The sequence below is a fragment of the Carassius auratus genome, chromosome 16, assembly GCF_003368295.1.
Source record: "Carassius auratus strain Wakin chromosome 16, ASM336829v1, whole genome shotgun sequence".
Classification (NCBI taxonomy): domain Eukaryota; kingdom Metazoa; phylum Chordata; class Actinopteri; order Cypriniformes; family Cyprinidae; genus Carassius; species Carassius auratus.
This window is the reverse complement of record NC_039258.1, coordinates 9,041,763-9,067,338: the sequence shown is the minus strand read 5'-3', so window position 1 is coordinate 9,067,338 and position 25,576 is coordinate 9,041,763. Positions and strand designations below refer to the sequence as shown.

The following is a 25,576-nucleotide window of genomic DNA, read 5'->3' as shown; positions in this document are numbered from 1 at the left end:
GTCTTTAGTTTTTCATTGATTTAATGCATCCTTTCTAAATAAATGTATTACTTAAAAAAACCTACTGACCCTTAACTTTTGAAAGGTACTGTAATAATATATATACATATAAAAAAATTCAGACCCACACATTTATCAAAACATTCATGAGGTATTCAAAACTTTTACTACATGCATTGGAAAGTCGCAAACCGGCAACACACATCAACACATCTTTATACACATTTTCATTGCATTACAACATGGTTGGACACATTTGTTCAGGCAACAAAAAATATCCTCACTGAAGAACAGATCGGTTACGTATGTAACCCGTGTTTCCTGATGCAGGGAACGGAGAAGTTATGTCATGACTCGACATTAGGGGTCTTACTTGGGAGCCCGAATCCTCTCTGATTAAGAAAAAACACCAAAGACATTTAGCTAGTGGATTTTCCATGCAGAGCCACTCCCCGTCCACAGGGGTATAAATAGGTGACAGGGGCATCCACTCATCAGGTTTTATGCTGATAAGTTGAGAACTTATGCCTGGCCACCAGCAATGGTTTGAGGTTGTGGCATGGGGACATAAGGGGTCCATGGAAGGCGCCACAAACTGAACCCCATCACAACCCTAAGGCATTACAAATGTTCGCAAGCAGCTGCGTTTCAGACAAATGCTACACAAAGGTCATAACCTTCCCACTGCTCATGCGCGATGCTCGACGTGCCGGCCTCGGCATGGTTTCATCACGGGGCAGAGCAACCGCAGGGTGGGAAGCGTGGACCAAGGTGGAATGGTGATGGGTGGAGGATCACGCCAGGGCTTTAGCACTACAGAGAACTGCTGATGGAGTCCTTGATAGTGTCGCCGAATAGCCCAGCCTGGGATATGGGAGCGTCAAGAAAGCACACTATGTCAACATCACTGATTTGAGCAAGACTGTCAGACGACACAGCAGATTCACCGGGGAGCCGCACAGAACAGCTGCTCCAGGAGGAGTAAGAGGTCCACGGCGACTGACCTTGTGGAGAGGCTAGTAGCCACTACTGTTGCCCTTAGATATCCAAGAGCAATAATGGTTTTCTGTTCGTGGCAGAGAAGCCAGCATGGGTAGTGACAGAGGGAGCCCTCCCATGCCCATGAGGAGAGGCACAATCACAGTGCTGCCATGGTTACACACTCAGAGTGAAAGTAAAAACAATCCATAAATGGAGCTTCAGCAAGTTAATGCCCAGACACTGAAGACAACAATGGTGGATGTCAACCGAAGATAGGAAACAAACGCGACCAAGAGGACACAATCAGAACAGCATCTTTAACATCTTTAGGAGCATCTGATTGTGCCATAATGCCACCCAGAACAGCTTCTTCTTCCAGCAGCAGAGAAAATTTGCCTGGTGAATCTGTGCTCTGTGAACTGTGTTCATACACTCTGAAGCAAAATCTCATGAGTGGATGCAACTGTCGCCTATTTATACCCGTCTGCATTGGGGGTGTGGCTCAACATGCAAAATCCACTAGCCAAATTTCATTGGCGTTTCTTTTAACCAGAGAGTATTCGGGCTCCCAAGTAAGACCCCTAATGTCGAGTCATCAAATTGACTGACAGATAGGAACCATTTGCACCCTAAAAGCAAAGGGTAAGGGTTGTCAATTTTTTTTAAAGGTGTACCAAGTATTTTTGCTAATTGCTAATTTTAACATTTAAAGAAATAAAACTTTTCAAAATGTTCAAAAATGCACACCCTAGAAATATATAAAAAATTCACAAGACTTTTATGAAGTATCTAAATTTTAAAATGTAAAAAGTTTAACATTCTCGTCATCTTGCATATGAGTGTTATTCACATCAACATAAGTTTCATAATTTAATCAAATGAACTAAAATTAATGAAAGTACATGTTGAAACATATATTTTCTACAAAATATATAATTTTTTTGTTGTTGTTGAAAAGTCATACTGATTGTCAAATAAACCTACGTTACGGCCAACAGGTGTCAGTATGAAGTCCAAAACCACTGTCAAAGTACCTAGTGCACCTTTTATGAAAAACTATTCTTGCTACCAATAACACTAAAGCAGGCAATACATTCTAATGCAGTAATGCACAAGATCTGCAACATGGGCAAGCAGGAAAAAAATGTACTGAGAGGCTAAAGGGTAAAGGTGTAGACTGAAATAATAAACAGTGCTAGGACATTCACACCTCCCAACCCTTTGGCGCGACTGGGTAAAACGATACATGCTGCAAAGCCCTGATTTTTCTTGCCAACTCACCAATGGCACAGCAGAAGCAAGCAATGAGCCAGATCAGTGCGCAGAGAGAGATTTATAAGAAACAAAATGCAGAGAGAGATGACAGAAGAATGGGACAGATGATAAAGTTGAGAATAGCAGTATTACAGTAAGAGAGCAATCTCGAAATGAAAAAGGAGAAAAAGCACAGGGAGAATGCATTTTATAAGTGCTGCCACATCCTCTCTGTATAAATGTCAGCAGATACGGAAGTGCTCATGCAAGGCAAAAGTGTGCTGAGAAGCAAGCAAGCCTGAAAGATGTCTCGCTGTGTTCAAGAGAAACTAAAGAAAAAACAGTTTTATCAAATAGATAAGAATTCATGTTTATTAAGAGTATAACTATCTGTTCAAAACACCTAGTTTGATTTCTCACCTGATGCATCAAAGCCACCAGAGGGCGCGCCGGTGGCAGGGGCGCTGTCTGCTGCCGCTGGTGTGGCGGATACTGGCACAGAGCCAAAGGCATCAAAAGCTGACTCCAGCAGGTCTGCTGGGGCCGAGGATGGCACTGGTGCTGGGGTTGGTGTAACCGTGGTGGTGACCGGGGAAATCAACCCTGCACAAATCAACAGATAAGATCCCAAATCACTTTCAGATTCAGATTTGCAATGTATATCAAGAGTGGTTGACTCTTAACTTTTATAAAGAATATCTCTTTGGATTTGGGACTTTAGCCTTTGCAACTTTACAGATCTTCTTTATGCACCAAGAGCTTGTAACACTCCAAAGAGAAAGAAAAAATTGAAATTAAATAGTGCAAAAAAAGTGCCTTAATATATTTTAAAACAGTAATATTAAAGGGGTCATATGACGTGGTTTAAATTTTTCCTCTCTCATTGGAGTGTTACAAGCTCTTGGTGCATAAAATATATTTTCTTGGTGCATAAAGTATATTTTTGTGCTAATACTGTCAAAACACACAAGGCTTACATGTAGACTCAGTTGGTTAAGTCTTAAATGAAAGTAAACAGTTGAGAGAAAAACATATAGGTGCCTGTATATTAGATGTGTGCAGGTCTTAGGTGTTTATATTCTGGGTTCATATGTTTGCCTGTACAAATTATAAATCATCAATAAGGTGTTTAATGAATTTAATCTTTTAATATCTGCATTTTACTACATTACTACTTAATGCAATCTGCGTGAAAATAACTGTCGGTCTGTAAATATTGTACGTCGGTGAGATGAAACGACAATGGCATTGAAACCTCTCTCAAGGCAGTCAGTTCACTTCATGCATTAATAGAAAAACACCTGCGCTCCATTTTGACTTTGAAATGTTTATTTTATTATTCCACTTTATTCTTGACAGTCTGTAACATAGTTTAACTGACCATGGGAAAACTCTCCCATTAAAAAATGCTACATTTACAGGAGACTTTACATTATTTGAAGCATTATTTGTGTTTGTCGTTTTCAAGCCAACGCTGACTGAAGCAGCAACCTCCCGACGTGTTTATCTCTCGCTCTGCTCCATCAGAGGGCACGCGTCAATAGAGCCACACACACAAGTCAATTTTGTTTTAGTCTATGGTTTTAATTTTATGAAAATAATTTTTTTCTAGAAAGTGAACTTATGTTATTCAGTAATAAAGCAAATTATTATAAAACCAATGCAATTTCAAGCAGTTTCAAGTACTTTATCCAAAATTCAAGCACTTTTCAAACCTTGAAAACTACGTTAAATTAAGAATTTCAAGCACCGTACGAACCCTGTTGTTGTTGTTATTAATACTACAACAATAATAATAACAATAAATGTTATAATAATAATAATTATTGTTATTATTAGTTACGATTAAACATTTTACAACAAAACATCAATAATTATAAGTAATTAGGTATTATTACAATTGTATTATTGTTATTTTAATTAATTTAATTATTCATTACTATTGTTTGTTTGAATATTAGGCATTAACTGTACTATATACATATATAGAACAGCTCTTAGTTAGTGCCACGTCTAACGTCATTATTTCATCATTAACAAAAAAGAGCGTTTTCCAAATCAGGATATGTGACCCATACCTCCGAGCAGGTCAGCTGATGGTGCTCCGGGAGCAGCGGACTGGGTCTCCCCAGTAGTGTCACCAAATGTGTCTGTTCCAGAGCCAGACGTCCCACAGCGCAGCATGAAGGAGGAGAAGCATTAGTCAGCCTTAAAGCTGCATACACTGAGAGAGGGGCAGATGGAGAGATTGAGCTGACATCATACAACAGGCAACACACTCCCACATCGCAACAAAACACTGACACATGGATATACGATCCGTGTGTCGTCCCATACTTACAATGTAACACATGACAGCACAGCATGCATATACACTAAACTCAAACACACCCCAAACAAATCATCATCTGCTCACTAAACAGACAAAACAAACTGCAGAAACTAACCACAATAATTGAAAAACTGGCCTTTGAAAAAGCTGGTGTATACTTACCACTTCAAAAATGTAAATGTCTATGCTAAGAAAATGAACTTGAACAAGCTTAGCACAAATGAACAAGCTCATCAAGCTCAAATATTGTGCAGTCAGATGCAGTCAAAAACCTGGTCATAATTCACTGGGTTACACTATGCCATAATATTTCCATATTGGTCTTCAGGATTGGTGTTTTGTATGAACGAGTTTAGACACACCAAGGAGGTCCAGCACAGGTCTAGGTTCGGCTTTAGGAGGAGAGAGAGAAGCAGCTGCAGAACCACGTTTAGGAGCCACTGGAGCAATAGCTGGAGCAACAAATGAATCTACATGGATGAGAGAATATGGGGTGATTTTGACATCTCTAAATAAAATGTAGCTTATGCTAGCTGTATTAAGATGTAACTGTAATGGAAGTAAAAGTGCATTGGAGCAATGTAAACAAAGATACAATACTAAATAATTAAAGTAATCGTTCACTCAAACATAAATGTATATCTGTCTTCTGCATGAATGGCAAATTAAAGAGAAAACAAAAACAAAAACTAATATACTGTAACCCATTAACTATATTTCAAGTATTTTGAAGGCATTTAATATCTTTGGGTGAAGTTTTTAATCTTATTTTTTAACTGCTGTGATCAAATCATTTACTCAGCAAGCTGAATTTGATCAAATGACTCACTGAAAAGACTCTAAGTGAACAAAGTTTCAGAAAATGAATGCTTAAAAAATACTGTAAAAAACAAACAAAGCAAAATAGTTCTAGAATTTTTCCTTTCGTGTTATACAGAAGAAAGTAGGTAAAACGGTTTTAAACAACATGAGGGTACATGCCAAAATATTCAAACTATTCATTAAAGTATCATTATAATAGTAATAATTCATAGTAAATATACTGAGCGATATATAAATATATTTAATGATATTATTCAATACTTTAATTTAAAATGGTTTAATTTAACACATATATCAATTACAAATTAAATTATCAGTGTAAGAATCTGGCTAAAAAGTTGACCAGAAAAATGAACAAAAGTGAAAATTAAATAGAAATAGACAAATTATTATTATTTATTTATATTATATATTTAGTATTAATAATAATAGTTTGATTAATTCTTAATTAACATGATTTATTCATTCATTATTGATGATAATATAATAATAATAATAATAATAATAATAATAATAATAATAATAATAATAATAATAATAATAATAATTCATTGTAAAAGACAAAACATGCTCCAATAAGAGAGACAAGCAAACTCACCAGACAAGAGGTCACCAGTCACACTGGCCTCAGGCAAAGGTGAGGGCCCGCGTGAGACAGCAGGAAGATCTTTAACACCAAAGCAAAGCAGGAAGAGGAAGTGGAGGAGGAAACGTAAGAGAAGAGAAATCAATAAGGAGCACAAGCATAGAAAGGACACAGAGTCGTGCTTTTGAGGGCGCAAACATGCACAAGTCCACGTTCAACTATGAGGACAAACCAAGACAGAGTGGGCCAAAAAAACAGATGAGAAAGAAGAAAGATGAGACTAGAAAAGACAAGACGTTCAACAGAACTACGGGAATCAACTCCTGTACCTGCACCAAAAAGGTCTAGACTAGGAGTGGTTGCTTTGGGCTCTGTGGAGGAGCTTTGCTCAGGCATAGAATCAAACATATCTATAAACAAGGACACACATAAGCGTTATGCTTTAAGTCAGTGCATATCAAGACAACTTCAAGTGAGAGAGAGGAAACACTTTGATTTTAGATTTGAAAAACATTCAGATTTTAAAATATCTTGTTTTGCTTGCTTTTTTCCATAATTACACGGAGCAAGTAGAACAAGAGACTACTCAGTCAAGTCTACAAATGTCAGTGCAGACCACAGCATCCAGATTTATCAAAAACACCAGAAAATGATTGCAGGACAAATGTGGTCACTGCAAATCCTGGATCTTGACAGATTGCAGTGCAATTTTAGAGGCCAAATGTGAATCAGTGACATTGACCACCCCTCTTTATATGCAAATATAGTATTATTTTACATTGTTATACAATAGCAATATATACAATAGCTATTATTTTACATATATTTTAAATATGTACAAAACCGTTCATTTTGGGTTTTACACACACACACATATATATATATTACAATTTAAAGTAATGATATTGTGATGTCGAATCTCGATTTTTAGCAGCCATTACTTCAGCCTTCAGTGTCACATGATCCTTCAGAAATTAAATACTTAGATAATGATTTTAGTGCTCAAGAAACATTTCTTATTATCAATGTTGAAAACAGTCACTTAATATTTTTGAGGAAACATTTTTGAGGAAATTTTAGATTTTTCTTCAGGATACTTTGATTAGTAGAAAGATAAAAAAAAAAATTCAATAAACATTTTTTGCAACATTTTGCAACTTTACTGTCACTTTTGATCAAGTCAATGCTTTCTTGCAGAATATTAATTTCTTTAAAAAAATTGAACGGAGGTGTACAATTATATTTATATTTACAGTATTATTGTACAATTACAATATATATATATATATATATATATATATATATATATATATATATATATATATATATATATATATATATATATATATATATATATATATAGATCAGGTCAAGAATATTCTTCAGCACTGAAAAGGTGGTAAAGGCCACGATTCACAATCCAGAGTGACCAAAACGTAAAATATAAATCTAAATGAGAGGAATCAAACAAAAGAGAATCTTTATAATGTTGGGGAACTAGCTTAGCAAGTTAATATTGTCATAATGCAGTGTAAAGCATGACAGAGGCAGAATTCTAGCAGAGACATTACCACCAAAGAGGTCTAGTGTTGGCGGGGCCACAGACTCAGCTGTAGCGGATGTGGATGTGGTTGTGGTAGTTGTGGCAGTGGTGGGAGCAGTAGCAGTTGGAGGAGAAGGGGTAGCTGGGGACACTGTTGGCGAAACGTTTGGCTCGGCACTGGCAGCAGATGCAGCAGTAACAACACTCTCTACCGGCTTCATGGCAAAGAGGTCCAGCTCTGGGGCAATGCTTGCACTACCCTCGGAAGGAGCCCAGGGATCTTTATTGGGTGAAAATGGAAGGGGGAAGGTTTGTTAAATTAACGAAAACTGCAAACTAAAAAAGAAAAGTACATAACTTCAGAAACACAGAGATTGAGGATGGATTTTAGTTTTAAAAGCACACTTTAAGACACCATTAACCTTAGTACTGCAACCACCATTAAAAAGACTATAAAGATACATCCTAGAAAATAAAAACAATGTAGTTTTCATTCTGTTTTATATAATCATACATACCTCAGGATGCTTGCTGTCTATAGAGAAACCATTAATAATAAAACAAGAAAATACAGATTCTGGATTCCATAGGTTGCAGATTTTAAGTCCTAGCAGTAATTTGAAAGCAGAGCTAAGTTAAGATGAAAATAAAAGCATATATAAAGGTTAAAGTAAGTCTTTTCATGTTCTGTCACACAGCAGCTGCGTTATGTAAATACAACCACTAAGCTTTTATAAAAATAAAAGTTTAGGTTGTTAGAATGAATCACTGATACTGAAAATAAACACTGGAAGGGAAATTATATGAACAATGTAAGCAGCTGAATTATTAGTAAGGCTAATATAGCAGAAAGTAAAGGCAAAAACAACTTTCTTGAAAATATTTTGTCCTGTTTTCCAAGCAAAGCATCCAAACATCCTTACAACTATATATATATATATATATATATATATATATATATATATATATAATTTTTTTTTTTTCTTTCAAATATAATCCAAAATACATGCTATAATGTGAAAAAAAAATACATCAATATAATTTCGGTAAAAGTTGTAATCAAACAGTTTACTTTTTATGTTTTAAGGATGTATACATCTTTGTTATGGAAAACAAAATAGTGAATAAAAATGAATTTTGCACTGTAAGGACAGAAATGATCAATTGTGCCTGCAGAGAACAGTCTATGTGCCAAGGCAGCTCATGGACAAAATAATTTTGCTGCAACGTGTGGGAAAAAGCTGGGTTTAATAACTCAAGAAATGCAAACAAAATTGCATGCACTCTCACTCACACACACATTGTTGACCATATCGGCTGTTGGATTTCATGTTTCCATTCAAGCACACACCCATACACACAAACCTTTCATAACCATCCATAAATACACAGGCACACACAAATAAAAAGCAGCGTGGATCTTGTGTATGGATGAGCACCCACCAGATCCGGCACATGCATCAGCAGCAGCTGCAGGGGCCACACCCTCGCTCGGACCATCACCTGGGGATGGCGCAAACGCGTCTGGACAAAACCAGAGCAAGGAAACCCAACAGAGAAAAAAAAAACGGGGATGAAGAGGCGATTTACAATTGAATAGAAACACTCTATACAACCCAAATGGTGCTAAAATATACCTGTGTGGGCTGTATACAGTTGAATTCACACACACACACACGCTGAGGGAAATAAGTCAGGCTGCGTGAAACATCCTGTCAATGCCATCGGGACCAACAAGTAAGTAAAAGAAAGTGTTTGGCTTTGACAGCATGGTAAGCTAAAGCCGAGGCAGTGATGAACATTGTGGCATTTAATATTACAAACCCCATGGAGACCTGCACATCCAGGTATGAATTAATTGATTTATTAGCTGAGAAAACAAAAAACAGCTTGGGGTTGTTTAACTGCTGGTTGATTTAATTAGAGGAATATTAAATCAACAGACTGCACAGCTTTGTACGAAAAAGCCAACATCCTATATAACACAGAATTATTCTGCATTTGAAAGAAATGCATTAATTCTGCATACTACTTCTGCATGTAATTTAGTGTCTTATTCAAGCAGTTTCACACTCGAGTGTCAAGGTTAAATATTATAGAAATGAATTGAATACAAATTGTGGATGATTTATTCAGTGATCTTTGTCTGGTATGATGTGTAAAATGATTAGACATTACCAGCGAGTTAATTATAGTTATTATAGGTAACTAAAATTAAAAAGAAATAGATGTTAAAATAAAATGTATTCAAAATGTTTAACTTCTTTTATTTTCAGCATTTCGCATTCTCATGTAGTTTAACTTCATGTACTAAAATAACTAAAACTAAAAATTGGCATTAAAATTAGTCAAAACGACATTAAATAAACAACAACCTTGGAATGGAAAATGGAAAAACAAATAAAACAATAATAATAATAATAATAATAATAATAATAATTAAATGCATTATAATATAAAACTATTTAAAATTTTAATTCCATGATCAATGTGTATTTAACTGGTTTACTCCAATCAAAACATAAATGTTCTATTTATATATTTATCCTGGCACAATCCTGGGTTTAAACATTTACAAGGCATCAAATTTGATGAACTAGCCTACCATTGGCCTTGTATAATCAAAGCTGAAATGTCTGCTGTAGGCGACATAACTAATGAAAAACATCAATGCTAGCAAGCTAATCTCAAGTGAGCTAATCCTTAGCTTTATTGGTAGTTTGCTTCCTAAAAAATGAATCAACTCAGCTGTATGAAAGGATTAATAATACGTCTGTTCTTTTCTCTTACGGATTAAACCTTTCTGCTTATACTGTTGTCAAAAGCTTCTGGTAAATGAATAAATATATAATGGTCTACTAAAATAATTAGCTTTTACCTACATGTGACTTCAGGCCACATATTGGAGAAGCCATGAAAGAAATGGTAATTTAAGCTTGCCAATATGACAAAGGGGTGTTTACTTCTACATCAAACTGTACCTGATGAAGTACTATAATGTGTCAGCTAAGTGACTTAAAATAGTACCATTACCAATCCATGTACACAAACCAACCAAACTGACTGCTAAACAACCCGTGAACTCCCATTCTTCCCTGATAGTTAAGCCTGGAGATGACCTGACTGACCTCCAAACAGGTCCATGTCTGAGATGGTGGCAGCGGGGGCAGGCACTGGCAGCGAGGCAGCGATGGTGTCAGCTGCGGGTTCGGTAGCAGAGGCTGCGGCGGCAGAGTCAGTCTCAGAGAGGGGGGCTTCAGAGCTAGCGGCAGGAGCAGCCAGAGAGTCTGGAACCCCGCCACAGCCAAGCCACAACCAAACCACAGCATTCACAAAGACAGAGGAGGAGGAGAGAGAGACGAGGAAGGGTAGGGGTGTGGATAGGATGAAAGAAATAGATTTTTGTAGAGAGATTTTAGCAAAATGACTTCATAAAGCTACAGCTGGATCAGACGTGTAAAGATTCGGACAGTGAAGAGTTTGTTCAGGAAGTTCCTCATAGACAAGATACAAGAGTGTCATGTCCATTCAAATTTTGAAATGATTAAAAAATAAAATAAAAATAATACATATATTGCAGGTTTATAATTATTTTGGGCAGAATCTGGATGTATTTGCAACCTGAAAATCATTTTTACTCACCCTCACCAAGCAGATCTGAACCATTGCCAAAAAAGAGGATTGAGAAAGAAAAGAAGAAAAGCATGTTAGATGAAAACAAGTGTTTGACCTGTTCCTGGATCAGCTGATTTCTACAGCACTTCAACAGAAACTTGTATTTGACAAGCTTGGGCAGGAAAGCAGAGAGGAGGAACATTTTCCATTAGTCTGTCATTATAACTCATTAGAATGCACACTCAATATATAATCCCCTAATTAGCCTAATTTGGGTAGAAAATGTAATCTGCATTTTAGCATAAAACACAGATAACAACCAAAACCACCAGCTTTTTACTCTCTATAACAATAAATGCTGGGATTTTTTACACATTTTTAACCTGAAGTGTGATCACTTGAGCTGACCTGACAAAATAATATTAAAGAATGTAATAAAACAACACTGTACTACACAAACACAACATAAATGACACCAGCTCACCTCCCCATGATGCTGTGGGAGCCGCTGAAGCCCCTGCAGTTGGAGCCAACAGATCAAAATCCACTAGATCATTAAAGCCGCTGCTGTAGAGAGAAAAGGACAAGAGAGAATGATGCATCTACAGCAAGGACATTTCAAGGAAGCTTGTGTTTTGTGTATGATTTCTATACATCTATTGATCTTACTTGATGGTGGTTGTAGCCGGTGCTGCTTTTGCAGGCTCTGCTGCGGTGGTCTCAGTAACTGCAGCTGCTGCAGCGGTGGGCTCTGCACTTTTTGCAGGGGTACCAGCAGGTGTTCCATTATTTGTTGGAGATCCCTTCTATATGTGTCATGTTTGGTTTACAGCACCATACATTTCATTTAATTCACAGTAACATGAATAATGTCTTATATTGCTTTATAATATTATGCAGAATAATATAAGCTACTATTTAAAAGTTGAGGGGTCAGTAAGATTTTTATGTAAAATAAATTAATATTATTTTTTTAGCAGGGATGCATTAAAGCGATCAGAAGTGACAGGAAAGATATTTTCATAATATAAACAGAAGATTTATGTTTCAAATAAATACTGTTCTTGAAAACTTTTACAGAATCCTGAAAACTAAAAATATTAAGCAAAATATATGATTTCTGATGCAACACTGCAGACTAATAATGGCTGTTGAAAACTGAAAAAAGCTTTGTCACAGGAATAAATCACATTTTAAAATAAATTAAAATAGAAAGCCTTTATATTATTTGGAATTATATTTCACAATATTACTCTTTGTAGTTTCTTGGTGAGCATACAAGAAAAAATCTCACCAACCCCAAACTTTTGATCTATAAAATGTTATACCGCATAATTACACTTTATAAAATTTAGTTTTATTCATTACTCACCTTAGTCGGTGACCTAGTGATAGAAAATTAAAAAAATTATAAATATAATAAAATAACTTTTACAAAACATCATACTCAAAAGGTTAAATGATGGAATCATAATAATTCATGATATGAAAAATAATTTTTTAAATAGCAGGCAGATTAACAAGGCATTATTAATGAAAATAAAATATTACTGCCACTCTTTATTTTATTTTTATGTATTTATTGTAGAAAATATTCCAAAATATCCCCCTCCCCCAGACATGCATTGGGGAATATGGAGTATTCAGTTACAAAACAAATATGCACGACACTGAAATTCATATTGAGAAATCTATCAATTCTGGGCTGCCACTGTTAGTATGTTAAGTTCAGTCTGGTTTCCATTTGTACAGATTGAACTTAATTATAAAGCTAGACCAAAACTAATTCATTCTATAGAGAGAGGGAACTTCAGAATTTTAAAATGCTGAAACATAAAATTTAAGTTCAACCATCAGTCTATAGAACTTTGAACACCACAATGACGATAACATCACCATTACAGTATAAATATAATCACGTCTACATACAAATCAATTCTGTAGAAATACTTACTCATCACTGTTAACACAAGGAAAGGAGGAACAGTATTACTGAACAGTATATTTGTTAAAGAAGTAGTTATTTTATCAGCAGTAAAAATGCTTTGTTTGTTGAGATAAAGCAGAGATTAATTTATTTTAGGCCTTCATGTTATTCAAAGGAATTAAAGCACTTACACTTTCTTCCCCTCAAGCGTGTTGAGATGTGTCTCCAGAGATTCCAGAAGACTCTCAGGGGCCTACAAAGCCACAAAACAATGCATTGTTAAAAGTGACCTACCACTAAAGACACAATGTTTGAGAATGCAAAACAAAACGACAAAGTCAAGCTGCTAACTCTAAATGAGGACAAGTAGAAGACAAAATGTACTAGAATATTACTATAACACTTTTTAAGACACTAATTGTATACAAGCAATAGACTTACAGACTTTTTTAAGTAAGGTTTACACTGGTTCAGATGCAGACCACAATGCTTTAGTTCACAGCCCCAGTGGGGCCCACAATGCACTGCAGCATGCTCACCCATGCATTCAGGCACAACAGAAAGATTCAGAGCACATTATTTGTTAGACATGCCACATAATCACAGGTGGGTGTACCTCATGGGTAAAAATGTCATGGAGTTACAGCTAAATAGGCCAAACAAATCACATTAATTAAAATAATATATAAAAACTGGACTTTGTGGTTAATTCATGAATAACAACTAAATAAAAGCCTTTGGCCAACATGATATGATGAGCCATAATATGTAATGCACAGAGCATTATTTAGGTCTAATCAAAATACATGCATCTAGCATGCATGATATGACACCTGATGCCACAACACCTGTACAATTTTCAAATTCATCTTGAAAATAAAATAGAGTTTGATCAGGTCTGTAATAATAACATTATAAATATCATAAAACCAACTAACTATCATGTACAGATAGAGTGGAGTGCCTTGTCGAATTTGATGACCCTGCTATATGTCTGTAGCAGTTTACATAATAAACAAAATGCATTCTAGAATATGAAGTTGTTTTGATGACAACAGAATAAGTCTGCAGAAAGTTAAAGCAGAGCACGATGGTGTGTTTGACCAATCAGAACAGAGTATTTCAAAGTATGATTAATATATGCCCTGTTGCTGTTCATCAAAATAATGTATGATATTTCATACAGTAATACCAGTAGTGGCAGCTAAACCAAACCTTCAGGAAAGCACTCTCAGACAATTATACTGGCGCTCCAGCAGACGGATCAGTGATTTGAGAAGTGCCTCTGAGGACTTAGGATTGAGCTGAAGTGTTGGTCAACACCAGTCCTCTAACCTCAGGCAAAGCCTCATTATCACCCCCCACCCCCTTCCCCATTCTCGGTCTCTCATACACACATAGTTACACACTGTCATACACATTTACAGAGGTATAATGAAGATTAATTTGCATTGAATTAATCCATTAATTACCCTGTGCTCTGATAATAGTGATCTTTAAACAGTGGGTTAAACACAAATGTGTGCGGTTAAAAACCTAGAAAGACTCTAGTGCTGTCTCACTTTAGCTCCTTTAAGAGTGTTTTGCTGTGACACAAATGCTAAACTGAATAATGCATGAGAGTTAAAAACATGTATTTTGATTACTAATTGCAGTGGGAGTGGGAGACTTTTCTCAGACTTGTATATCTTCACACTAATAGCGCTAAAAAATAATAGTCTTCAAGTTAAAATTCTGTTCGGTTATGTAGATTGTGACTGCATGCACAACTGATCATGTAAGAAGCTATTATCCATCAAACATTGCAAAGCGCAGCTATCAAAGGATTCCCTTTAAATAGGGGCTAAGGGAATATATAAATTGTTTGTGAACATTGATACACCCTGCAAAAATTCATCAGCTTTCTTGAGCTACACAGCTGTGCAAAACCCAATTACAACCACTGCCAAATCCAGAACCCAGGCAGTCATGCACGTCTCCCTCCAGCATGTCCTGAACTCCACCGTTGATCCAGAATATCTGAAGGCAACAATCCTGCCCTAACATCACGCACAGCATGCTTTCAGAGCAAGCTTCCCCCATTTCTGCCAGCATGAAAACCCTCCTAATCTTGTAACAGAGCATCCAAAATCATAAAACCATTATAATGTTCTGTGTTATAGAGTCTGATTAGTATCAGTGTTGTTATTTTCCATGAATAGGGAGCAAAACTGGAAACTGAAACTACTCAAAAAATGTATACATTTAAATGTGTATTTCCTATCAATTAAAAATAATATTTGTCTGTTTTTTTTTTTTTAGGTTACAGTGTTGAAAGCTTGACAGAGGCAGTCAACACAACCGCATTTGTAAAAAATAAATAAAAAATAAGATACAAACATTGCTTTTGGGAGTCAAATTTAAACAATTCCAAAAAATAAAAAAATGGGAGAAAAAATGACTATAAAAAAATGCCATGTTGTATGAAAGGATTCAAATATTACTTCATGGGCGTCAAATTTAGAAAATGAATTTTTTTTTGTAATATGGTGAAAATAACATGTCAAGTTTATGCAAAAAAGCCAAAATTAACAAAAGAATAATAGCTCTTATAAATGAAAAACATATAATTTGTGCCTGTAACGTTTTAAAAAATGTCAGGGAACACCAAAGTGGTCCATATTCATGGAAAGTGCATGTTATTTTCATATTTTGCTAATCTAAAATGGAACCACAACTCTTAAATGTCACTTAGTTAAATACTCCATTAGATAGGAATTTACTGAAATTTCCAAAACTGTTAGACGTATTTAAATAGTTTTATTCGACACATTACAGAGGTCTTAATGACTGTGGAAACTCTATTCTTGGCGATTCTTTAGCATTACTAAGATGCAAATGTGACTGCAGCTTGAGTTCTCGTCTCAGACAGCAAGCATCGCTGCTACTCCGATCATGATTCTTCAGTCGCATCCAAGTTCACTCTAAAATGAGATTTTGTGTGCAGTTTATTTGATGAGCGCTAATGAGGATTGACTTTTGCTCTCTCCTGAGCTGCAGGAATCTCCAAAGTGGAAAGCTCAACACGCTACTCACACTCTCAGCCTGTGTGATCAATCTGCACCGCTGAAATAAGAAGACAGGTACAGAATCTGTCAATCAGCCTGAGGGGACGGGACAGAATGGATCCATGGAACACGTCCCATCTGACAAATGCCCCATCATTAGAGATTGACCTTGTATATGTAGCACATGGAGGTCTGTGACTGACCCAGTGGCCAGGGAAAGGTAACAACCTCTCAATTTTGGTACAACAGCTTGGATTAGAGGGGTACGACACATGCAACACATATTAAAACAACAGCACAACACAGACATGCACTGTTAGTACTGACGTTGAGAGTATTGGCATCATGATGTATGTAGAAAAGGTGGAAAATCCAGTTTTAAAAAAAACCTACCTGCGTGAGTTCAGGAATATCGTTTTTGTCAATTCCCACTTGCTGTTGAAAGACAAGGTAAGAATATATGGCATATCTTTTAAACCACAAATGCAATTTTCAGTGAACATTTTATAATTAAAGCAAAGACACATCGCTTACCTCAGCAATTTTGAGGAACTCTGAGACTCTGGTCATTCGTGTCAAGAATCTTTTATAGATTTCCAGTGCGTCTTTGCATTGTCCTTTCTTCATCTGGAAAAATTTCTCTAAAAAAGAACAAGGAAATCATAGTAGGTCTACAGTTGTTTCAAATCTTGCAGACGTCAAACCACCCTCTTTGAAATCTCAAAACTTCCTGAGACTTGCCTAAGAGATTAATGATGCCATCATTGTAGCAGGCGTACAACTTGATCAGATCCTTGAAAAGTAACAGGAAGGCAGCGTTGATCACCCCATTGACAAGATCTTTTGGATGAACCTAAAACAACAAAGCAAGAGAATGAGAGGCAAGTCAAAAAAACTAATGTTTCTATGAGCTGTAAATATATTTATTTACCAGCTGTCAAAATGAACTAGCTACCCTGTAGTTTGAACCCTGCATAAAAGCATCAGGTGTTAATATAGCTTGTGAAAGTGACAGGAAGCAGACTCACGTCAAACTCCAGCAGAGCATCGATCTGACTCTGCAGCGTGGGCATGCCTTTCAAGAGCTTGTCTGTAGACATTGTTCTCATCACACCATCGGCACTGAGTAAGACACACATTCACAACACATTCATTTTTAAATAATATACTGTATGTAGGTAAACATAATCCAAAGAAGAATTACAATTCTTGTCTTTTTATCTAACATAAATGTTTCAATCATCTGTTCAGCATATTAATGCATAAAGAAAGATGAAATAAAACGCTTCTGGGAATTTTACATCTCATGATTAATACTGTAAGTATTACTAGAATACTGTAAGTTAGTTAAATCTATGAAGGAAGTAGTGATGAAAGCATGTAGAATTTTGCATCTTTTTGCATTTAAATTTAAAATCTTAATTAATATAGTTCTTCAACGTGTTTGATATTAACTACCAATATACTGTATAATGATATAGCATAAATAAATTATTCTACCAATTACATTGGAGCCATTTTGGAGAGTATCGCATATGTATGCAACTTATGTACGCGGATACATTGTTTACGTTGTTCATGCTGTTTAGATTTTCACCTGAACGTAAACAACGTATCCACGTGTGTGATACTCTCTAAAATGGCGCCAGGGGGATGCAGAGGAGACGAATTGTTGAATAAAATTAATATTTTTGTTCTCTTTTGACACCAAAAGTATTCTCGTAGCTTCGTATAATTACAATAACGACAACTATTTTAGCATCCAGATCTGCTTATTATAAGCGTGTGCTGCAGTTCTGTCATATGCCACTTAAATGCTTAAGCTGTTTAAAGCAGGATGGATTCTGATTGGCTGTCAATATTTTTTTCCTTATCACCACATTCTGGAAGTAATTCCAATGACATCTTTCCACTGTGCCGTTATTATTGTGGACTTTGTTTTGGACTATTTTGTTTGAGTTGTTAGCCATGAACTGTCGTGTTCAGGTTGTCTAAGCAAGCTAAATCAGCCAATTTATGTACTGTAGCTCTTTGTGCATGCAATGAGACCTTGGTCGCTAACATACATTAGGTGGCCTGTGAATAATGCCCCATTTTACTTAACAATGGTCTTGCACGCAGTATTATCAAAGGAGCAGGAAACTTGGTGAATATAACATCTTTTCTACAGCAGTAGCACAAGGCTATTTTCAAGGACTAGTGGTTGTCCTTGATTTCCCAGCATCCCACTCAAATCTGTTATTGCTCAGTAGCGTTCCACAATGCACTAGGCACACTTGTTAACTCAGGGTACAGCCATGTAGCAGAGGACTCATTTACCCTTTCTTCACTCGGCCAAAGTCAAAAGCCATCTGTCTGTAGGCAAACGCCTTCTCGTTCAGATACCTGCTGTAGCGTCTGATAAACGTTGACATATCGTAGCCTGAAAGTACAAGCATTAATACATACAACAGACTGATAATATTTGACTTCATAGACAAATTCATATTGGCATGACAACAAAGTTGACAAAAAAATAATTATCAGCGGCTAATTTAAGAACAGTGAAATTATTGATGTATTGCATAACTTTTCATAGTGATTTTTATGTCAAACAAGAAGATTTTGAAAAAAAAAACACTCACCATGAGAGCCAGTTTTGTCCAAAAAATTACTAAGATTGAATAGGGTGTTCCTGGAGGCCAAGTACTGGATGAACCTCTGAAGAAGAAAAAAATATTTTGCATTTCATGTGCATTAATTATAATCATTTGGAAGGTGGAATAATTCAGATGCAAGGCTGTTTGTCACAACACAAAATCTCAGTACTGACCTCAATAAATAAATAAATATAAAATATAAAAAATAAATACTGACCGAGATAGAGAGATTATAAGAAGAAAGGCATAAGAAATGCAGAACTGCACATGAAAACTGCACTTCAGTGAAGAAAAAAAAATTTCTTCAAACCCGATATAACCATCTAATGACTAATCACTCAGAACTCACATTAAAGCACTGAGTGGGAGTGAATGCAAATATGAAAGTAATAGCAGAGGTTTTATCAAGAAGAAACAGAATACTCAATGCATACAAGCAGTGAATACAGCCTGAATTTGCAAACAAATTTATGCAGCTTAACACATTAACTAAATAACTGTAGGCAAACAAGTCAAGGGGAAAACAGAAATGAGTAACGAAAAGGAAATGTATTGAAAATATGAACTAAAAATAATTGGACAGAACATGCTGTATAATGGACAACAGGGTTTCTCAAAGCTCTCCATGAAGTACCCCCAGCACTGCACATTGTGAATATCTCTCTACATCTGACAGATGTAGAGAGATATGTATATCTATGAAATGTCTGATATATATATTTACCTATCTACATGAAGCCTTACTACATAAAGCATTTTTATTTTTCACAAATTTGTTTCAAGATTAGATGTTTTACTTGTAAATGAGACAAAAAGTACTGATGAAAGAAACTGATTTATTGCATTTTTGGTTCATGAATTTAAAAAACAAAAAAAATATGAGGGTATGTATTATTTTATTTACTAGTGAATGATCTTTTCAAATAGTTTTTTGCAAACCTATCCCAGCATTATATCATCTCTGTGTGCTGTGCCTGTTCAGTTCTGCCTTTCAGAGTTGAACTGATGTGTCAGCTGATCAATACAGAGGCTTGTGGGGCGCTGATGCTGTGTATAATGTATATAACACTTTTAATCATCTAGGTCAGACTTCTAACCATTTCAAATATCCATATATCAGGATAAATACATCCCTTGTGTATGTGACCTGTAGAGGCACATAGCCTGATGTTATAGAACACATATCCTGCAGATGTTTTCCTCCAGAGTGAGAGTATAACAGTCTAATCACTTCCTTTCTGACTATCATGCTACACCTCTATCTCTCATCACTTCATATCCACGATAACAATGAAACATTAGGGGGAGGATTATCAAGCAGCACTTCTGTCCCCTCAGACAAAGCACTCTGGCAGGTCACATTCATAATTAAAAAGCTCTCTTTAAATAGAACGTTGGAAAGTGAGCTCATCTACCATATATTATTGTTATGACATTTTTCCTTATTGCATGTTCAGCAGAATGGATTGCAATACTTTTAAAGTAATCGACACTCTGTATCTTAAATAATATTACATGCATATGGGGGACCATCACTTTTAGCCATGGATGATTTTACAGACCCCTCTTACTCAAAACTAAATATCACAAGATGAACAATCAGTCTCTTCCTGTTTAAATGCTAACTTATTGATTAATTTGTAAGTAAATTAATCTTTAGATCGGCATTGGTGATTTTAAATCCCACAATAGCTAAATTAATTGAATAATAATAATAATTTTGAAAATATATATTTTTACTCCGCAAGTTGTATTAAATTGATCCAAAGTGACGGTAAAGACTTCTACACTGTTAAGAATATTTATATTTTAAATAAATGTGACTGTTTTGTATGGAAACCTGTTTCCGCCACCAAATAAAAAATAAATCAAGGTAATTGCGACTTATCTCAAAACATTTTTTTTTAATTGTGTGATATAAAAGTTCACGAGTTCACAATAAACTGAGAGTTATAAAGTTAAAATTGCAAGTTATAGTCACAATTGCAAGTTATAAAGTAAAAATTGCAAGATATAAACTTGCAATTCTGACTGTATAAATCACAATTCTGACTTTATAACTCTTTATAAATGACTTTAAAAATCACAACTGCTTATTATAAAGTCAGAATTGTGAGATAAAAAGTCGATATATATATAAACAGTATATATAAACAGTAATAGTGTGATTTTCTTTTTAATTGTCTATATATATATAATATATATATATATATATATATATATAGACAGTAAAAAAGAAAATCACACTATTACTGTTTTTACTGAATTTCTGATCAAATAAATGCAGCCTTGATGAACATAAGAAACCTCATCAGAAACATTTAAAAAATCTTACTGTTCCATAACCTTTTGGATTGTTGTATAAACTGTTTATAAAATATAAGGTTGTTCAATCCTTTGCCATTCCATGATGTCACAGCTAGCATGTCCTTGTGCACACCTCTATAACTGTCCCTGTCACTATTTATAACAGTCACCTATTCACACGCAACCCGCATGCACCTGGCTTCATATTTATTCAATTATCCTTTGAAGCTGCACCTCTCCATCTCTAAATTATATCAGTTCCTCTCAAGCTTTCAGTTCCTTCACACTCCCTCATTTTATCATCCATTCTTCTCGCTCTTTATCTCATTCTGCCTTCCACTGCCATCTGCCTTTTCACTCTCCGATGTCTCTGTCACTGCACAGCGCCAGCCTTGATTGAAAGAGTAAACCGCACATTAAAAGAGAGCGAGAGAGGGAGGGAGAGAAGGCTGGAGCATCTGCCCGCCTGTCAGTCTCTGCTCCTATTGTGAATCTGATGGGTGTGATAACGGTGATAAGAGGAAGCGAGAGGGCTTTGAGTGCAATAGGTGGTCAGCTGTAGGGATCAGCTCCTCTGAAAATGGTTAAAATTCAAGGCAAGACTTCATAAAAGTTTGTTGCACTGTTAGCTTTAAGCAACATTGTTGATGTAGGTTAAATATTATGCAGACCCTGCATTAACGTCTTTCATTAATGCAGACATCTGCGACCCAAGCCAGAATCAATTAGAAAAAACTCTTTTCCAAACCACTTTTTAAATTGCATTATTGAACCATTTAATACATCCTGAGCTGAAATGGGAATTATGTGCCAGGTCAGTGCAGTCATTTTCACAAACAAAAGTCTGACTGCTTTTAAGTGTTTGCCAATGAAACTAACATTCATTACCATCTAAAAGCTTTGAAAGAAATGTCAGTAATAATTACTTAACATTAGTTAACTACATTAGTTAACATAAACGAACAATGAAATACCTTAATTTTTTATTAACATTTGATATTAGTTCATGTAGATTCCAACATTTAGCAATACATTATTAAAATCAAGTGACATGGATTAACAATGAACAGCTGTATTTTTTATTAACAAAGATTAATAAATACTGTAACAAATGTATTGCTCATTGTTAGTTAATGTTAGTTAAGCATTAAATATAGTTAACAAATGGAACCTTATTTTAAAGTGTTACCGAAATTTCTTACGATAACCAACAACTTATGATAAACACTGTAATATGCTGATTTGTTGTGCAATTCATATTTTATATTATTATCAATGTAAATAGTTGTGCTGCTTAATATTTTTTTTTTTTTGTGGAAATGTTCAAATATTTACTTTTGAATAATAAATCTACTACTAGAGAGGTTACATATTTTGGTCTTATGAGTCCATAGACAGGCTTCATCTCAGTATATGCACCACAAACATGATGTTTTGTATTTATAATAATTACTTTCATTCAAAATATCAGGACATTGCCTTAAGTCTGGATTAAATCACAAGTATTATGTTAATAATACTACAGAAATCAATTGCTTGATTCTCACCTCATTGCCATGAACCATCAGATGGTGAGTGGCGGCCAAAGCCTTGAAGACCACAACCCAGCTGGCATTTCCTGCTCTTTCAAACAGGGTATCAGCCATCTGGGGAATATTGACATTGGACTCTTGGGTAGCCTGGATCAAGTCTGTGAGGGAATATGAAGTAGAAAGATGAAAATCTAGATCTTTAAACTTAACACATTTAATACTTCTGATCCTGTATTATGGCATTGTGGGTAAAAGCAGCGGGCACAACACATACCAGAACATCAGGTTAAGAGCAAAGCCAGAGACACACTGCATGATTTTAGAAACCCTATAAGATAATTGCAGGTCACACTGTGTAACATGGATCTAATAAACTTATGTATGACATGCATGTAGACTGTACAATGATGACGCCTATTGACTATCATATGCTATTACGAACATTTCGAAAGAAGAATAAAACGTCATAAACATGCGATGGTGGTAAAAAAAAAAAAAGAGCACGATAAATCACACTTGGGTAGTTATATTTTTATGTGTGCTGAAAAAAAAGGGGAAGGGATAAGATTTTTATATTGTAGTGCCATCATTTTGCATTGATTTCATGTTAAAAAAAAATTATTTTGGGTGGTCAGTAAACATGGGTCGTAGAAGCAAACACACTGTGCAATGGTAATGCTGAATTTTTGACACTGTCCAAAAATTATCATAGGCTATCTTTGGTCGCAAGACAGTGACAACTGCCATCTTTGAACCTCTCTCACTATATAGAACAGGAACACCGATTAGGAGCCATGATCACCAAAATCTCCACGATTGTTTCATGTCAATCTTTTGTCTGGGACAACCAAAAATTGTGGATTGTGCCTCTAGATACACACAAGCCAGTGCTAGTCAGTGTTGTCCTGCATTCAGTTTCAGTCTTACTCTGTTTCTGAACTGCGCTTAGCATGCTAATATATAAAAAAAAACTATTAAAAGACATCTAGGGACAGAAGACCAAATCATAAGAGTGCTCATAATTTTAAGTCATTATCATATCTTAATGTAGTTATGGCATACAGGATACATAAAGAGCAGCCTAGGCTCAATAATGCATAAAGGAACATAAAAGGTTATTAATATTACAGTGCTGTCATAACATTGAACAAAGCAGTGTGATGGGAACTCTGTGGGTAGAATAAATAGATTAACAGACAAAGACAGACAGATAAAGATAGAGAGACAGACAATCAGCTGAACATGGAAAGAAATGGACAGATGGATGGATATATATGGTTATATCATGTTTATAATGGGGTTTAATGTTTATGCTCCAGCCAGACAGAGGATCACAATAAGTTAAGAGGCATAACATTTCCATCAAACGCTTGAGGTATTCGGCCCATCACAATGCACTGGATAGCTGGCCAATCACAGCACACCTCGCTTTTCAAACCGATGAGCTTTGTAAAAATCATGTTACTCAAAGAAATGTTTGTAAAAAATCGCTAATATTTGAAAACCACCGTTGACATTGAGGGGGGCTAGTCCCCCTAATAATTAGAAATCACTAAACCATTTTATTAAATATTGCCAATTCAAGAAAGAGAGAGAGAGAGATAGAGATTGAGAGGGATGGAAGTTGTGTGTATGCACGTCTGTGCGTTTTCTCTTTTTAGTTTGAGTTAACTTAAAAACAGCGATTGTATCCTGTCGTTGCTGGAAAATATAATTTAGCAATTCAATATTTAAAGGGGGAGTGATATGCTCGTTTTCACTCAATATCCTGTTAATCTTGAGTACATATAGAGTAGTACTGCATCCTTCATAAATCCAAAAAGTCTTTAGTTTTATTATATTCATAAGAGAAAGATAGTCCGTACTGATTTTTGCCGGAAAAACACGACCGACTGGAGGCGTGACGTGTGGGCGGAGCTAAAGAATCACGAGCGCGAATAGGCTTTTTTGTTGAGAGCATGTGGAAGCTGTGACATTACCGTGAGGGAAAAACCATCATCCAAAACAAACCATGGCTTACAGTCAGATTCAGTCGTTTATTTATGATCCAGAATCAGATCCAGAGGCTGAAACTGAACGAGAGCAGCAGCAGCAACGACTCGCTCCAAGCGGGGCTCGAACCCGGGTCTCTGGCATGGGAGGGGACGCACTAACAAGGAGGCAGAGATATTTTAAGCAGTTTTACTCTCCGCCTGCGGTTCCAACACACGATTGTGACCCTTTTTCGTTGGGATTGCATCTTCCTTAAGAAATAAACGATACGCAAATCCGTCGTCAAACTGGGCCTTGTGAACAAGCATCTTCGAAATGCAGGGAACAAACAAAAACACTCCGTTGATGCTCTGAAACTCCATCCACTGGTCCCTTAATGCTGTTTTTTTTTTTGGTAATCTGTGCAGGGTTGTCTTGCCCTGGCAACCAAAAACACACTTCTTTTGTGACTTTTCACGACGCTCTCGCTCTGATCAGTGAATCGCTCTGATCAGTGAAATGTCTGTGCTGCGTGATGGCATAGTAGTGGTGTCCCAATTCTTAGGGGAATATTTTTACCCTTTGACACTCTGTTTCAAGGGACAAGGGGAAGGGGTAGGCGTAGGGGTAGGGAAAGGGGAAGGGGTATAAAATAGCATTGTGATTGAGACTAAGATGGAGAATGACAAAACAGACACAAGGAGAATGTTGAAAAGATAAGACAGACGGATAGACAGACATAGTTAGATCCATCGTTTAACATGTAGTTAGACACAGATAAGGTGATTTTTTATTTCTCAGTCCTTTTTCTTTCTATCACACCTTCGCTACAGGACACACCCACACACACTCAGACTTCTATCAGTATCTGTCTCTTAGGAGATCATGACAAAGCAGCCTGCTCTCCTCCTACAGACCACACATCCGCCATCCATACGTCATCATGAACTACACATCACAAAACATATCCTGAAACCACAGCAGAATCTGGATTCAAACATTTTTTTTTACATACTGACA

General features: G+C 35.9%; 1 protein-coding gene across 7 annotated transcripts in view; it reads right to left on the bottom strand.

The window, feature by feature from the left end:
* snap91a (synaptosome associated protein 91a) overlaps window positions 1-25,576 on the bottom strand; it is a 44,451-nt gene that overhangs the window by 5,658 nt on the left and 13,217 nt on the right. For 3 of the 7 annotated variants that reach the window (XM_026283840.1, XM_026283837.1, XM_026283838.1), the window contains exons 2-22: window positions 22,601-22,743; window positions 18,732-18,807; window positions 18,427-18,529; window positions 17,136-17,229; window positions 16,849-16,960; window positions 16,642-16,748; window positions 16,501-16,542; window positions 13,252-13,313; window positions 13,088-13,093; window positions 12,506-12,518; window positions 11,803-11,939; window positions 11,618-11,700; window positions 11,161-11,175; window positions 10,647-10,805; window positions 8,962-9,042; window positions 7,547-7,798; window positions 6,305-6,385; window positions 5,988-6,056; window positions 4,930-5,037; window positions 4,314-4,385; window positions 2,656-2,838 (exon numbers count right to left, since the gene is read on the bottom strand). In XM_026283840.1, the coding sequence (XP_026139625.1) occupies window positions 2,656-2,838; window positions 4,314-4,385; window positions 4,930-5,037; window positions 5,988-6,056; window positions 6,305-6,385; window positions 7,547-7,798; window positions 8,962-9,042; window positions 10,647-10,805; window positions 11,161-11,175; window positions 11,618-11,700; window positions 11,803-11,939; window positions 12,506-12,518; window positions 13,088-13,093; window positions 13,252-13,313; window positions 16,501-16,542; window positions 16,642-16,748; window positions 16,849-16,960; window positions 17,136-17,229; window positions 18,427-18,529; window positions 18,732-18,807; window positions 22,601-22,743 (1,998 nt within the window). Of the gene's footprint in view, window positions 1-2,262; window positions 2,565-2,655; window positions 2,839-4,313; window positions 4,386-4,929; window positions 5,038-5,987; window positions 6,057-6,304; window positions 6,386-7,546; window positions 7,799-8,961; window positions 9,043-10,646; window positions 10,806-11,160; window positions 11,176-11,617; window positions 11,701-11,802; window positions 11,940-12,505; window positions 12,519-13,087; window positions 13,094-13,251; window positions 13,314-16,500; window positions 16,543-16,641; window positions 16,749-16,848; window positions 16,961-17,135; window positions 17,230-18,426; window positions 18,530-18,731; window positions 18,808-22,600; window positions 22,744-25,576 lie in introns of all 7 variants that reach the window. The other 4 variants (XR_003293966.1, XM_026283841.1, XM_026283842.1 and 1 more) reach the window with 4 other exon arrangements.